The sequence below is a fragment of the Manis pentadactyla genome, chromosome 7 (assembly GCF_030020395.1).
Source record: "Manis pentadactyla isolate mManPen7 chromosome 7, mManPen7.hap1, whole genome shotgun sequence".
Classification (NCBI taxonomy): domain Eukaryota; kingdom Metazoa; phylum Chordata; class Mammalia; order Pholidota; family Manidae; genus Manis; species Manis pentadactyla.
This window is the reverse complement of record NC_080025.1, coordinates 60,830,587-60,847,485: the sequence shown is the minus strand read 5'-3', so window position 1 is coordinate 60,847,485 and position 16,899 is coordinate 60,830,587. Positions and strand designations below refer to the sequence as shown.

At 38.0% G+C, this 16,899-nt stretch overlaps 1 protein-coding gene across 8 annotated transcripts in view; it reads left to right on the top strand.

The window, feature by feature from the left end:
* The window catches only part of GSAP (gamma-secretase activating protein), a 76,737-nt gene that overhangs the window by 26,593 nt on the left and 33,245 nt on the right, over positions 1 to 16,899 (top strand). For all 8 annotated transcript variants that reach the window (XR_005026253.2, XR_005026252.2, XM_036892477.2 and 5 more), the window contains 8 exons: positions 1,342 to 1,446; positions 1,693 to 1,752; positions 2,702 to 2,745; positions 3,635 to 3,720; positions 10,670 to 10,747; positions 12,128 to 12,205; positions 15,724 to 15,816; positions 15,936 to 16,153. Coding sequence is in view for 6 of the 8 variants with exons in the window: in XM_036892477.2 (XP_036748372.2) it covers positions 1,342 to 1,446; positions 1,693 to 1,752; positions 2,702 to 2,745; positions 3,635 to 3,720; positions 10,670 to 10,747; positions 12,128 to 12,205; positions 15,724 to 15,816; positions 15,936 to 16,153 (762 nt within the window). In the remaining 2 variants the exon portion in view is untranslated. The remainder of the gene's footprint in view (positions 1 to 1,341; positions 1,447 to 1,692; positions 1,753 to 2,701; positions 2,746 to 3,634; positions 3,721 to 10,669; positions 10,748 to 12,127; positions 12,206 to 15,723; positions 15,817 to 15,935; positions 16,154 to 16,899) is intronic.

Here is a 16,899-nt window from a genome sequence, read left to right as displayed (position 1 = left end):
GGTGATATAATTATCCTCATGTTTACAGGGAACATGCCAACCAACTCAGAGGACAAAACTGAGATGTGTTGCCACACTCTCATGATCATGTTCTTGTTCGTAAATGTCTGAGAGTTCTCAAATCTACCCTAACCTAACACATTTCAGAAAGATGGAGATAAGATGGGTTGCCCAAAGTTCAGTCTGATGTGTATTCTTGGATTTTTTTCCAGCATCACTTTCCTCTTGCTTAAATGTGATGAATCGAGGCAAGCAAGAAATAGAGGTGCATGGTTCTGCATGCCCTGTGCCTCCTTGGAGTTCCACATTTAGCCTCAGGGGAGAAATTCCTATTAGGATTAGAAAGGGTTTAGGCATGAATATGGACCACTCTGATGTCCCTTTTCCCTCATTTCTTCCACGTCAACCTGTCTTCATTCCTTTGCTCATCTCTTCTAATATACTTTACTTTTGACTGGTAAGCATTTTGAGGAAAGTGAATACACACTGTAATACATTTGTCATTTCCTTGGCACTTTACTCTTGCTTACCTTATTTCATTTTCCTCCTTTTGACAAGTATTCTTTGAGCACTATTATATGCTGAGAATAATGAAGATATTGAGAATATAAAGGTGTGGTAGAAGAGCTCACCACTCATTGAGTAGACTTAGAATGTTAATTAATATGTGCCTGTAACAGAAGCAGGCCAAAGCACCATAGGAACACAGAGGGGGGAGCTTTGCCTTCATCCTGGGGAGGTAAGGGAGGCATTTGCACAGGAGACAATGCTTAAGCTGGGTCTAGAAGGGTGAGTAGTTAAGTATTGCTGAGAGATGAGCATTATCGTCATATTCATGGTACAAGACATAAAGGTAAGAGGCATGGCCAAAGCCACATGAGGACTTTATGGCTCATCTGGGATTCACTGCCCAGAAGTCCCCGCTTCCAGGCCTCAGTTTTACCTGACATCACAGCCTCTGTATTTGGTAGTGAAACCCTCTTGTCTGGGGATGCCTGAGTGGGTTATGTCTGGAAGAGGAAGCTGAGACTCCTACTGGCCCAGCTGTTCATTCGTGGTAGGTGTGGCCTTGCCTTCAGCAGCCTCGGCCTCACTGTCAGACTGGGAACAAGGATAATGTAGCTTATTATAGAGTGTTTGGGAAGAGCAAGTAATGAAATGACACCTTAAGTCTTTTCTGGAAAGACTTTCCATTTGTATGCGTTGGGGGAAGCAGATGGCTAAAAAATTAAACTGGAAATATTTACATGTATTATAAAGATAGAACATGCAAAATAATAATAAAATCTAGAAATGTTCTCCTTTAAAATATTTATTTCTAAAATCTCTTTGCCTCTTTAGGTGATTAAACATTCTGGGCATCTCCCAAGAGAGAGAATAGCTGAGGATTTTGTTTGGGCTCAGTGGGATATGTCAGAGCAGAGGTTATACTACGTTGACCTGAAGGTAAAAACTAGTCCACACCGGCCCTCGGTTTTATTGGAAAAATTTAATTTTGACATTACCATTATTGTAATTGATTTATCACTGCATTTTTGTTGATGGGACAGTCAATAAAGGTTTATTAAAAATAAAAGGTTTTCTTTTTTTTTCATGCTTCTTGGCTGCTTCCTTTTCTCCCTTTCTCTTTTTGTCACTAGTGTTCTTGTTGATTTTCTGGTAATTTATCACTTACTCTGTCTTCTCTTGTAGAAATCAATGAGCATCTTAAAATGTATCCAGTTTTATGCTGATGGGAAGTTTAACTTAATGGTAAGTCCAGAGAATGACTGGGCTACAGGAAATTTTGTAACATGTTGTCCCCTTTTGAATAGAGTTGTTGTTATAAGGAGCGTTTTAGCATTCATGATGTGGTGCTAGTCACTCGTATGAGCAAATAAGATAGTGCTTGCTGTCTCCAAGCTTCAATTCTGTAACAAACACAATTGGTAGAGGTGATTAGAACACACACAGGAAATTTCTGCTAACTGGATGCCTTTCATTAAATAAATACAAGGGTGAGGATCATTACAAGGTAAGAAGTATGGTCAGTAGTAGATAGCTATAAGTGGTAACAGGTCATTTGATCCAAAAGGACTTGTGAAGATGGTAGATTTGAGTATAAGGCAAAAGAAAAAAATCAATGTTGAGGGTATAGTTTAATTAGTAAAAATCTAGCATCACTACTGGAAAAGCCACTTGCAGTGCTAGCCTTTGGCGAGAAGTCATAAATATCTTTCTCTGTGATGGACAGAACATTACTATTCTTTTTGACTGAGATTAATATCGGTTTCTAACACAGACTGGTATCACACTATTACAAGAATTCCATTTGCTCCTCCTGCCCTTTTTTTGACTTGCTCGCTCTCCTTTTCCAAAGGCTCCCGTCCTACCCTCTTCACATGGTCGTCTGTGTCATAAAAGTCTTCACCTTCCAATTGGCTTTATGCAAACCATTTATGGTAGTCAAACCTGGAGCAGTTTGCCAAGTGTTAGCTCTTTGCAGAATAAACACACATCAAGCTTGTAACTGTACGTAAAATGCAAATATTCCCAGTGGACTGTGTGTGCTGTGGCCTGGGGCCATGGCCTCTGAAGGTGATTATGGTTAAATGGGTTCATCATTAGGCAGGCGTGGTGTTGTCAGGCTTGATCTGGTTTACAGAACTGTCATCAGTTAATGTCATTGTTTTTGTTTGTTTTCTCATGATTTTTTTGACAGTTTGAAGCACCCTTGGATATATCAGTAAGCGACTCAGAATTTAAGTAAGATGTTCCTAGATTACTATTCATTTTTGTGGGCAGAATGATTGTATTTATACCTAACTTGTGATATTCAGATAAAAGGAGGATTTGATAATCTGTCTCTGTGTGTGTTCCTTTATATTTCTGTCCTCTATAGGGAACATAAACTCTATCAAGCATAAATACAGGGTTATTCTATGGAAAGTCAACCATATTTATTTTTTTAGCCATTTATTTCTATAGGGCTTCTCCATTTATTTTGATCTATGGAAGTGCTCTTCTCCCTGTAATTCAATGAAAGAATTTGATAAGTCAACACTACATTTAGAACCAAACACACGAACCCTTTTATTGTTGCCATCAAAGAGGATGTCACAGGTCAGCCCATGTGTAGCTCAGCTGAGTCTATTGCTTTACTTTACATCTCTTCACCTTTTTACACAAACCATAAAGTTTTTTTTTCCCCAGGCAGTTTTATATGTAGTAAAAACATAAGACACTTTTGAAAAAACTGACACAAGTCCATCAGTGCACAAAGAAATGAAAGTCTTCTTGACTTAGAGTAATGACAATCCTAAGCTGTTAAATATTTCAGTAGCTTTGTCACCCATGAACATTTAGTTGTGCTTATTTTAGGCATAGTATATTTGGTTCTCTAAATCAGAAGAGTTACAAAAATGCAAGAGGAAAGCAGTATTCTTTTTCTCTGTTGGCAGGACCATGCCATTTATGCACCAATTATTATTTTGAATTAATGTTTTACAAAAATTTTTAACAAAAAGCACATTATCTACTTCAATTTCTCAGAGACACATCTCTAGTTTTGTGGGTTTACTATAGTGGTTATTATCCTTTGTGAGGGAACTTATTTTTAAATGCATTCACAATTTATTATCCTTTACGCTTTTAGTCTTGTCAACTTCGGATGTGATGATCTTCAAGACCAAGAGAAATTATCCGAACACCTGAAACTGCATGTTTTTACTAATCATACAGGTAAAACCAGGGTTGTATTATTCTTGAGTTCTATACAAAATGTAGTTGTTCAGCTAGATGGATCCTATAAATAAAATATAATAAGGACACATTCTTACATAAGTGATCATACATTTATATACCAATTATGTTCTCCACTGTAATTTTATACATCTGTATTGGCATAAAAGAAGCCAAAGTCAGCAGTTATTGTTCTAATAGTTATTTGTATTCTAACAGAGGAGCTGGATCTTTGTTTAATCAATCTACATTTTCTCATCTGCTCCATCTTTTAACAAATGGCATACAATGATGGGGATGCTTCTTGTGTCAAACTTACTGACGTGTTTGGATTCTAAACCTATGGGTTCTGTGTACCTGGCTGCTTCAAGAGCCAGGCTGGAACCTACTGAGCTACCAACCAAAGCTTAACATAAAGTTATTAGTGCACAACATTCTGTCTGTTAACACCTGTTGATGGCACACAGAGAAAATAGAGAGGGGAAAAATAATAGCAGAAAATGAGAGGAATATGATTACATTTCAATGAATCTGGTGAAAAAAACTGTTCAATAACCATAAAACCATCTAAGTAATCAACTCTAAGACTAAATCCAGTAGTCATTTTTAATATCCCCTTTTCAATATATTGAGTTAAATATTTCAGTAATTATTGACAGTTACCACTTGAGTTCAGTAGCACTTGAATTGAAATTGTACTCCTTTAAAGCCAAATGAGGGGTGTTCATTAAATCAACATTTGTGGAACACTTACTGTGTACGATGTTGGAGATACAATGATGAGCAAAACTGACCTACTCTTTACTGGCATAAAGGTTACTGTTTGGTGTGGATTTTAGACATTAAATAACTGCACACATAGTCTTTAAACAGAAACACGATAAATATTATGAATGAGAATTACAGGAAGCCAGGCAGGCATATAATAAAATATCTTCAAATATGTTGTAGTTTAGCTGGTCCATCCCTGTTTCTCCCTCCCTCCAAGACATTCTGTCCCATTCCTGAGAACTGTCTCCTGAACCCTGCCCTGTTTCCCACCTCACTCCTTCATTATGTGTCCCAGTTTTCCTGTCCAACCCAGGTATCCCTCAGCCAAACAAGTCCCTCTCTAAACCAGTTCTGTGAGACTTAGGGAAGAAAGTGGTATTTCACTTGAGACTTGAGGGAGGTGTGTAACTAAGGCAGAGTGACTGAAGGAGAGGGAGCAAGGGGAGCGCTTGGGAGAGAAACTGAAGTGGTGCAGGGACCAGGTTATGTAGGCCTTGCAGACCATGGAAAGAGATTAAATTTTATCCTAAGAGCCATAAGGTCATCAAAAGGTTTCTTTTTCTTAGAATGACATTTTATGTTGAGAATACTTAAGCATACAGAAAAGTTCAAGAATAGAATCAACACCCAGGCACCTCTTACTTAATCAAACCTTTAAAATATTTGCTTTATCATTCTCCCCATATATAGGTACCACTTTCTTCCTCTGACTATACCATTCAAAATTAAGTTGCAGACATCCTGACACCTTAGCACTAAACAATACAGTGTGTATTTCCTTAGGTTACGGACACTCTTACATAACTTTAGTTCCATTATTGCTGAAGAAATTAATACAAGAGTCAGGAAAATATTTCATATTTAAATTTCTGTAATTATTTCAAAAAATCCTATGTGTATGTATGTATATATGTGTATGTGTATATTAATGAATAAATATATGTATGTGACTTTTAAAGTCAGAATCCCATCAAGATGCATGCATGACATTTGGTTATGTCTTTGTAGTGTCTTTCAGTGTAGACCAGTTCCCACTTCATATCCTCTGCCTTTTCTTTTTCTTTTTCTTCTCACGACATTGACATTTGATGAGTCCAGATCATTTGCCTTGTGGAATGTCCCGCATTCTGGATTTGTCCATTTCCTTGTCTACATATTCAACTTCTTCCTTCATCCTTCACATTTCCTGTAAACTGGCTTGTTAGTCTAACTGTTAGATATAGGTTAAACATTTCTTGTGAGAATACTTAATGGCTGATATTGTGAACTTCATTTGCACCAGATCAGGAGGTGCATGATGTCAGGATGTTCTACTGTTTGTGATGCTAAGTTTTGTCATTTGGCTACAGGGTGCTACTGTCTGTCCCGTTGTAAGCCTGCACATTAGTGACTGGTGAGTGATGCTTTGGCATCGTGTGACTTATTCCCCATCATCTTTTCACCTGGTGGTTCTAGGATCCATTCATGCCCCTTCACTGAGGTGTTTTAAGCAGGTAGTGACAAGATTAGATATGTATTTTTAAAAGATTACTGTGGCTGCTGTGTGAGGAATGGATTGGAGGCAGCCAGGGAAAACGTGGGGAGATGAGTGGTTAGAATGAGGCGATAGTCATCTGTGAGAGACAAGGGCAGCTCTAACTAGGTTGGGCAGTAGAGGTGGAGAGAACTAGCTAGGCTGAGATGCATTCTGGAGATGGCACAGAAGACATGCTATAAATTAGATGGAGAGGAATGGTTCTCAGGTTTCTGGCATCAGCAGATGGGTGACCAGTGGTGCCCACTGCTGAGGTATAGCAATTTCTGTGGAGCTTAGAAAGGGAGGCTGTGAGTTTTGTTTTGGACATTTAACTAAGAGAGCTGGAGTTTAGAAGATAGATCAGGACTAGAAATGAATCAATGTCAAAGTTGTTAGACTATCACTGGCATTTGAATCCATGGAAGGAGAACAGGGACAAAAGGGAAAAAGTTTAGGAATAAGATCTGGGAACAAAAATATATAAAGCTTAGGTGGAACATCCAAAGAAAAAGGAAAACCATTGTCTGGAGAGAGAGAAAGAGGAAAGCCTAGTGTGGTATTAGAGCAGCCAAAGGCAGAGGGGGTTTCACCAAGGAGGGAGGACTTGCTGGTAATAGGTGGTGAGAAGTACAGTTCCCTGGGTCTAGCAGCTTGGAGGTTAGTTACCAGGAGTAGTTTGTGTTGGGTGATGGAGGAGAAATCTTGATTGCTGGGGTAAGTGGCATGTGGGAGTTGAAAAGATCTTAGCAGCGTGTGTAGACACGAGACAGGAGTAAGTGGAGAGGGAATTTGCTTGGAAGGTGGATGTAAAGGGAACCAGAATTCATGTGGAGGGACCCAGGGAGGCTCTTCTCTAATCTTGCACTTTAAGTGTGTTGGATATAAACAATCATCTTCGGCTTTTATGCTACAAAGCTTTTGTTCCATTTCATTGTATTCCTATAGGAATTTCTCATGAGCAGTAGCAGCTATAACTTATAAATGGGTTTCTGTGACACATCTTAATTAATAAAGTGTTAGGCTTATCTGGCATGAGATGTGAAAGAGTCTGTTTTTTCCTCTCTCAGCAGTGTCTAGGAGAGTGGAAAATTAGCCTTGCTTTTCAGTCAGCTTTGAAATAGAAAAAATGGCTTATTTTTTCAAAGGGATGCTTCTAGATTTAAGGTGAAACAAGCCAAAGAAGTGACTTCTGGGTTTCTGACTAGGCTGCTGTCAGGTCATACGTTTCCCGAATTGCTTTGCAAAAATGACTTGTTACCTTTGTGCTTGAAACAAACAAACAAACAAACAAACAAACAAACAAACAAACAAACACCTACTTCAGCAAATAGGAATGGAGGAGAGAGTAAATCGTCTAGTCCCTTTATGGCTCCTTCCAGAATAGCTTCATTTTCCGCTGCTGTGGAGACCAGGAAATGTGGTTCATGAAAGGAATGCTGACCGACTTAGGGTCTCATACAAGCTCAGCTTATTAACTATTTACACTAATGATGATACTATAAAAATATTTCATGTTCAGTTGTCACATATTGGTCATCAGGAGCTACTTTGTCCTTTTGGCATTACTTGTTACATTCCCGAAAGCATTTTTATCCTGAATTTTCCTGTCCTGGGAAACGAGAACCATACCTTCTAAGGAACTAGAGGTTAAAATCACAGAGGCGCAGGTGAGAGCTGATGTGGGCAGAGGTGCTGCTGCCAACAGGTCGCTTAGTTTAGTTTAACTCATGTTCACACTCATTGTTCTAAGAAATATTTTACAGTACAAAAGTAAATCAGAGACTTCCTAAAGCTTTGAAGCAAAGAAAATATTCTCATCCCATCTGTCTGAAAGTCAACCCCGAAGCTGTACCCAGGGCAACTCTTACGTGTTCTATGTCAGTGGCTGTAATTCTTGTGCACTACCTACTGGGAGGTAGTCAGGCACGAAAAGTGGAAATTATTCTTCCTGTTCATATAATTGCCAGACTGCCCTTCACAAACTCCCAAAATTAGACCTGTGTTTTAACATTTTATAGAGCCTTTTACAATGAGATAATTTCCCTTGGAAAACTTTGTCCCTAATAGCTTTCATTGTCCATATGGTTTCCGGAGAGCTAGCCAACTATGAGATGTTATATTCATCATTGATGAATATTTATTAAACATCTCTGGATACACCATTAAAAGCATGCTTTATTTTTTCAAACTGTGACCTCTCCCAACTTGTAAATAGCAGCAGAATTATTCTGGAATAATAATAATTTCGGCTAACCTTTATAGCGAGGTACAACTCCTTTGCCAGAGCTTTATACATATCATCTCATTTAATTCTCACATAAGAACCATATGAACTTAGGTTCTATATTTTCTTTATTCCCAGATAAGGAAACTAAGGCTTAAAGAATTTAATTAATTTGCCTCAGGCAAATTTAAATAATGATGCCTGCATCTCACCCTGAGAGATTTTGATTTAGTTGATCTAAGGTGGATCTATGAGCCCAGGTAAGTTTAATGTACTTTCAGGGTTGAGAACCAGTGCTCCAGAGCTGTGTTGTCCAGTAAGGTAGCAACTAACTATGTATAGCTATTTAAATTTAAATTAGTAAAGTAAAAAAGGAAGTTGCCACATTTTAAGTGCTCAGTAGCCAGCCACATGTGGCTAGCGGTTGCCATATTGGACAGCACACATATAGAACATTTCCATTATCAAAGAAAATCCTATGGATGGGACAGCTTGGAGAGCCTGTCACACCCCATTTCACTTTGCTATGTCTTGCCCTCACCCCCTTTTTGGGACTGAAAGAGGGAACTAAGCCACAACCTAACTATTTGGAAATATTAGCTTATGAAAGCTGAATATGGCTCTCAGTGTATGTAATTAGGTACCTTTATTCTGCATCTCACTTTAACTTTCTTTCTTCAAAACAAGGAAAACCATAACCTTCAGTCTCTAAATGATGGTATACAGAGGATTTTGCTAGAATGGAGGTTATGATCTTCCTTACATTGCTGACATTTCATATTCATTCCTCAGGATAGGTTCCAAAAGATGAATTACTGAGTCAACAGGTGTTACTATATTTAATCTTCTGCAAAACTATTTTTCATAGAAGTACTAATTCACTCTTCCACTACTATTATTTGAGAATGTTCTTCCTACTGCTCCCATGGCAGAATTATCATTTTTAAAACTTCGCTAATTTGAAAGGGAAAATATGATGCCTTGTTTTAGTTTTCACTTCTTTGTCATAGAGGCTGAAGTTTTAACTGCTGAAAATTTCTCTCCTTGTGATCAGAGAACATAAACAAACAGGATAAACTGGCGTCTCTCTTCATTTTCCTTTCCTTCAAGAGCCTACCACAATATATTGCTTAGTGTGTGCTGACTAATTGTTGAATTGAAATTTTTGCTGGTAGTGTGTTAATTTTATGAAAGTAGTCAAAGCAGTACATGGGATTTTTGTAACTTTCATAATTATTATTATTTGTTATGCTTCAGTATAGCATTACTTTTATTCTTAGTGAGTCTGCTGTAGTTTTCAAGAAAAGTTAGTATCATTGGTTGCTCAGTAATCATAACAGTAAGTTAACATCTGACAGAGTTGTTACTATTTTTACCTAATAGTTGTTTTTGTTGTGTTTAAGGTATTGCATTAAAATATACTTCTAACCGTATATTTCAGTCTTAAATGCCATTTAAAAGTAGTCACAAATGGTACATATTAGAACAGAATGTTTAGGAATGTCCTTAAATAGCTTTCTTAGGGAAAATGGGCTTTTTTCCTGCCATGATTCTTTGGTAAAGGAACTAGTAGAGTATAAGCAAAGAAATATGGAGATTCACTGAAGTAGTGATTGAATTTATACAGCTAATTATATCAGCTCTGAGACTAGAATCCAGGTTTTCACACTCCTTGTGAAGTTCCTTTTCACCCTGGAAATCAATTTCAGTTAATCACAAAAATGTTAGCATGAGTATAGCAGCATCAGTTTAAGCATTGATGCCCTCATCTGTAGGTCACCGATGGCCTACGAATTGCCTGTGCTTGTCTATCCAGAAGGCAACAGCTGCTAGAGATGTTGGATAGTTTTCCACCTTGAAGGAGGTGGGAAGGCTGAGGGTGTTCTGGAAGGATGGGGTAAGTGAACGCGGGTCAGCACTCATCTGGAAAGGCTGCTCAAAGCCAGGAGATCACCTTTGGGCCAAAGTGACCCAAATAAGGGCAAACACCCTACACTGTTATTGCCCAGTTTGCCTTCCATTCTAAATAAACAAGAAGACTGGAAACCTTCTGTAAAGAGGAGACAGATTTTTGATAAACTTGGGTCAATAGCTATTAGTAATGGTGGAAGGCAAGCTAAGTAAGAGGGTATATGGAGAATCTTATGACACTTTGTAAACTTCCCTAGACGCACATGATTTCATTCATAAGAGTGTGTCTCTCTTCATTTGCCTTTCCTTCAAGAGCCTGCTGCAATTTATTGCTTAGTGTGTGCTGAGTAATTGTTGAATTGAAAACTTGCAACTTGTTAATAAGCCATTTCTAGAATTTGGAAATAATCTATAAGGTAAGTTGAGACAAAACACTTAAAGGAATAGAAATAAGGTTAAATGGCTTAGCAAACTTTTTATTAGTCTATGATTATTTTAAGCTCTACTAAATATCTTCTTACTTCTAGGGAGTTTGTGTTTATGTTACAGTCCGAAGTTTGACTCTTGGGAAGAAATCACATATTCAGTGTTTTACTTTCATAAAGGTACTTTTTATTTATTCTTTTTTTTTTTTTACTTTTACAGAATCACATTTAACAAATAGTAGTAAATTAAATGGATTTTGAAGTCTCACTATCTTGTAAATAAATTTTATCAGTACATTCTAAATATGTTTGCTGAAGAAATTCACTAATGATGAATATTGTTAGCTGATTATCTTTTAATTTTTAACAATTTTTTATGATATATTTTTTCCTGACCTGCATCTTTTTTGGCCTGCAGACCAGTCCTATTGGACATATTTGCCAAAGTCTGTTTGCTTTCTCTATTACTACTATTTGGAAAATATCAACAGGTTTAACTTACAAAGGTTCGTAGGATTTTAGTTAAAAGCTTCCATGATCTCAGACCTTAACAGATCTTAGCCCTAAGATATATTTATTTCATTTCACACCTGTGTGGCCCAGGAAAGTGATATGTCAACAGTTAGCCAGGCGGGCAGGAGCAGGGGCCTGACCTTTTCAGTTCTCTAGCCCATCACAGTATGCCTTTAATAGTTTTAGTCTGAACCATACTAAGGAGTATTTATTTTGCCTCTTTAGTTCCTTAAAATTAGTATTTATGTAGTACCTACTGTGGGTGGAGTTAAATTTTTTGAAAATTTAAATGTTCAAAATTAAAAACAATTTATGCCAAGCCACACCAGAGTTTATTTTGCAGGATTGCCTAATATTACCTTCAGAAGTTAGAGAGCCAAGTAAGAAAAGTTTAACAACTGATTCAACAATGAAGAAACTGAAAGTAACTTCAGAAGTAACATATGTACATGCTTTACTACTATAGATTTGATGTTTTGTGGAAAGTTTTTATATATTTTTCTAATGGTTGATGATTAAAAGTTGTAAATAAAACTTTTCTGAAAGTTTTCTTGAATTAATAACTTTGATTAAGAGTTAGAAAGTGGATGGTGAAGCCCAGCACACTAAGGTTGTAGACAGTCTAATCCCCTAACTCAGAGTGGGATTCCTAAGTGATTCAGAGGAGTCTCTGAGGGCTTTAATGGCTGCATGAGTGTGGCAGTGAACCATGAGGGCCACTGAGCCACCTGGTCTCCTCCATCCGTTGCATCCTTAAGTAGATTCCTTCAGATCCTTCTGTCCCAGAAAAATCACCTTTTATGGTCTAAGATTATACATAAGCCCAGAACAACTAAGAGGTTATGACTACCCTAGGTGATCCACCTTTACTGCTGGCTTTTGGTAAATGGTGGGGAACCACAGCATCTAGGAGTCAGAAGATACTTGCTTTGTCAGTTTTATAGTTGCCAAATGTTGAGAGTCCTACATAGAGCCACTGCCTTGGGTAGAATTCCAGCTCTTTGTTTCTGAACATCCTTTCTCTTGTTTCATGTTCTCTCTCCACAGGGCAGAGCAAGACCTTCACTGTGGCTCTTGAGCATGTTGGCTCACATGTGAGAAAGGGCATTACTTTTCTCAACTTTGGTGAGTGAGAGAGAAGGATACATCTCTCTGCCCTGACCCTTCCTCCCAGTACGCCTCTGTATCTTGTTTTCCTCTCTGTGCACCCCAGGTTCTCATGCCTTTTTAGAACTTGGATTGTGATGACCACCACTGACTGTTTTAAAGCCCAACAGGGGAAGATTTCCTTGGGAAATAACCCCTCCCCTCAAATCAGCCTTTTGGGGAGGGAATGCATCTTCCTTTTTAGAGACCTAGGTTATGAGCTTTCTTATGATTTTAGCAGCAGTTCTAAAAAGCTGTTTGTTAGTATGAAAAGGATAGCAGTGAATGAGATGTTCCCTAAAAGTCTCAGAGAAATAATATGTCACATTGTCCTTTGATTCTAGAGAGGATAAAGACCTGTGGGAAATTGTCCATTCCCTGTTGCTAATTGCCAAGAGCTTCCAAGTCCCATGAATGATTATGGATCAACTTGAGTTAGTTGTTTTTCACTGAGTCAATTTGGTAAAGGGAACTTGAGTATTAGGTTTGAGCATATTCATGGAGTCTATAATGAAGAAAATAAAGAAGGTTATTATCTTTCCCTATTGAGAGCTGCTTTTCTGTGCTGATTGGGATGAGGGCCCAAGCAGTTTAGCACAAGACCAAATAACATCAGCCTACGCATGGGATGCAGCACAATATTAAAAAGGAACTTCAGGTTTAGAGCACAAGATTCTTGGTATCTTCTTCAATCCTTGTTCCCCAGTCTGTTAACCATCATGACAATGGCTTGGGAAGGTGTGGTGTGAGGGAACTGAGCAAAGTAAGAACCAAAATGAGAAGGAAGTCCATAAGAAGATTTTTATTTTCAATGATACTATTGGCGAGATGAGAGATTGTATGCTAGGTGGGCTCGTATGTGGCAAACTTTGACATGAGCTCTGAATCTGTGGGAAAATTGCCTTACAGAGGCCTAATTCTACTGCTTCCTGTGATAAGAGAAAAATATAAGGGTTCCTGGTCTGGGACTTGATTCTTATCAGTGATGCTATATCAATATCCCATCTCAAGGGCGATGTGGGAAATTTTCCATTAAAAAAACTTAGCATTTTGTGAGGTCAAAGGTATTTTTCCTTCTTTCACTCCTGGGAACAACTCTTGAAAAGGGCAGCTATTTACGCTCTTCAGAGCATGGAAAGGGCAGAAACACTAGAGCTTTGTAAAAAACAGGCTATCTTACATGAAATGAGGCTTCCTCCCTTCTTTAACACATTTTATAGCCACAAAGTCGTACCTAAGATTAAGACTGTTCTAGAGGTATTTTTATGACAAAAATATTGCTTTTTTGAGTGATGTATTTCTTGCTATTCATTGCATATGATTTCGCTGTGTTGTTAAAGAGGCTTATCTTGGGTGAAATTTTAAAAAACAGAGTTTTCTGGAAGTTTTCTGTTAACCTCAAACACCTCTATATAAGAAAGATATGTTTATAAATAAACAGCTACCATTTAAAAAATGAGTACTACATATTAAGTGTTTTGCTTAAGTTATCTTGACTCTTACAACAATTCTGTCTGTGATGTTATCCCCATTTTGCAGGTAATGAAACTAAGGCTCAGAAAGTCTTCTTTTAGTGTCTCTTATCAGGGCACTACATTAGTTTCTTATTGCTGCTACAACAAATCACCACAAATTTAGGGCTTAAAACAACACAAACATTGCCTTATGGTTCTGAGGGTGAGAATTCTGAAATGAGTCTTGAGGGGCTAAAATCAAGGTGTGGGCAGAAATGGTTCCTTCTGGAGATCCAGAAAACAATCTGTTCTTTGCCTCTGTCAGCATCTAGAGGCTAGCATTTCTTGGCCTGTGACTGCATCATTCCAGTCTATTTCATCACCACATGGTCTTCTCTTCTGTAGTCAAATCTCGCTCTGCCCACCTCCTAGAGAAACAGTTGTGAATATATTGCGTCCACCTGGATAACAGGATACTCTCCTCACGATCCTTAATCACATCAGCAAGTTCCCTTTTATCACTACGGTAACATATTCATGGACTCCGGGGACTAGCACGTGAACGTCTTTAGGGGCCATCACTGAGCCTACCACAGGTACTGTCTACATTGTTGGTGGGACAGTGATTTTTATGTGACAGTGTCCTACACATTGAGGGACCTAACATCCCTGGGGCCCACTCACCAAATGGCAAATAGGAATCCCCCTCCATCCCAGTGATTGTGACAATTTAAAACAACCTCATGTGTTTCAAATGCTCTTCTGCCAGGGACATCGTACCACCCTAGTGACCTGGTGAGGCTGGGAGGTCACCTGGCTCATACCAAACCCTTTCCACTGCACCCTGTTATCACATTATTTGTGTTTTTCTACTTGAACATTGCCATAATAATCCTAGTGCAACTGTGTGTGCTAAGCACTTTAACATCATTTAATCCATGGTGACTGAAAGGACACATAAATCAACTGGTTTGAGTTTTTCATCCTCTTTCCTTTCCACAGAATGCCTTCTGTACAAGTGGTTAACATGTATTTCTCTGCTCCTTAGAAAAAAGAGTCCAGCTGGTTCACCTCACTTATAATCTAAATGTTTCATCCATATGAAATTTACTACTCTGGTGTGAATTTCTCTGTTTTTCTAAGATACAAAGATTCAAAAATCATTGGCAAGGGCTACTTCCACCCTCCCATTTTCCAGAAACCTCTTCTTATACCTGGCTTCAATCTGTGTGCAAATGTTCCTGGTACAAAAACATCTAGGGCCAGAACTGTGAGAGTGTGAGTTCTAGGCAGCTAGCTATGCGAGGAAATGGTACTTGACAAAGTGCCAGAATGCCGATAGGGACTGTTTTGGTGAACATCAATGTGAAGGCTCTCTGAGCAAAATGATGATGAGGATAGTGATGTCAAAGATGATGAAAATGAGTGGGGCGCACACAGGAAGCCAAACTTTCGAGCTTCCCAAACTGGCAGAAACAATGAAGGAAATTCCCAGTATAAGCTTATTGGATTAATCTTCCTAGTTTATTGGATTAAGGAATAATTCATGTTGCCTGATATTTTTTATTCTAATTTGCTCTCAGAAATCATTTAGATTCATATAAAGCCACAAATTCACTTAGAAACAAAACTACAGATATCATGAAGATAACCATGGCTAAATGCCTGAAGATTAGCCACAGATAGAAATACATGAAATGTGGCTAATAAGATGAAATGTATGGACATCAGATAGCTTATTATTACTTAGGTCAAAACTTATGTGTTTTCAGAGAAGACAAGTAGTGATTTTACAGCATCTTACTATGCTGATGGACAGTGACTGTGAAGGGGTATGTCGGGGGGGACTTGGTGAAGGGGGAAGCCTAGTAAACATAATGTTCTTCATGTAATTGTAGATTAATGATACAAAAATAAATAAATAAATAAATAAAGTGTTTTAAAAGGTTCAAAGAAAAATAGGATACTGTGAAGTTCTGGGCTTTACCCTCATGTGTACAGCTATTATCACGTGTAGGTAACTTAAATCTTTCTCTCCTACAGATTATTATGTGGCTGTTTACCTACCTGGTCATTTCTTTCATCTACTTAACATTCAACATCCAGACCTGATCTGCCACAGTCTGTTTCTGACAGGTACAGCTATAGTTTTTCCCTCATGAACATGGTCCATTTGGGTTTGTTTCAACTTTAATATTTATGTTTGGGTGAGGGGGGTTTTATTTGCTGATTTTTCTGTTTCTTTTTTTTGCCAGGAAATAATGAAGTGATTGATATGCTACCTCATAGTCCTTTACAATCATTGTCAGGGTCCCTGGTACTGGATCAGTGTTCTGGAAGGCTCCATAGGGCACTCCTGAACCAGTCGTATTTATTACAGTCCTTATGGAACACACAGCTAGACTGTGAGAAGATGGCTGTGCTGCACTGCCTGCTCTCCTGTGGCCGGGACCCCCGGTTCCAGGAAGCCAAGGTGGGAATGTAGCTTAAGTTTAAAAGCTGGCAAGTAGACAACACCAAATGTATATATGTAGGAGTTGAAATGAACAGACATTGCTTTTATATGGTAATGATTCACTGAGGTATATGGTCTCCCTTGTGACTCGGACGCATTCCTCAACCGGGCTTCTTTTTTATGGATCCCGGCAGACCTCACACTGCTCTTTTCCATATTGTAAGTGTTAGCTTTATGCGTAACCTTCCAAGGAAGTGCTCAGGAAATAGTGAGTTTCTCAAATATCTACTTTTCTCCTCGTCTGTGTTTGATGTATATCATCAAAAGGACTAAAATCTGGTAGTGTATGTTTATTATGTTTTAAATAAAGAAAGCTTACACTTATGTTTATATTGCACATTATAATTTATGAAGCACTTTAACATATTTTGCCAACTAATTTTACAGCTATCCTGTGAAGTTGGGGAAACCCCCTATTAGACTTGATTGGAACCAATGGGTGGTTGGTTAGTTGGAAAAAAGATATCTTAAACATTTGATTTCAACCTAAAATATATGAATGTACATTTATTCACCTACCTTTTGACATAGATTAAGGCCCTGTCTTTGGTTATCAGCTAACTGGAGTTCAAAATCATTTTTTTTTTTTTTTACATAAAACCAATAGTAATGTGCGGTCTTTGACTTCCTGTTAGTTTCTTTTTTAATTTTGTTATTTTTTTTATTAAGGTATTATTGAGATACACTCTTATGAAGGTTTCCCA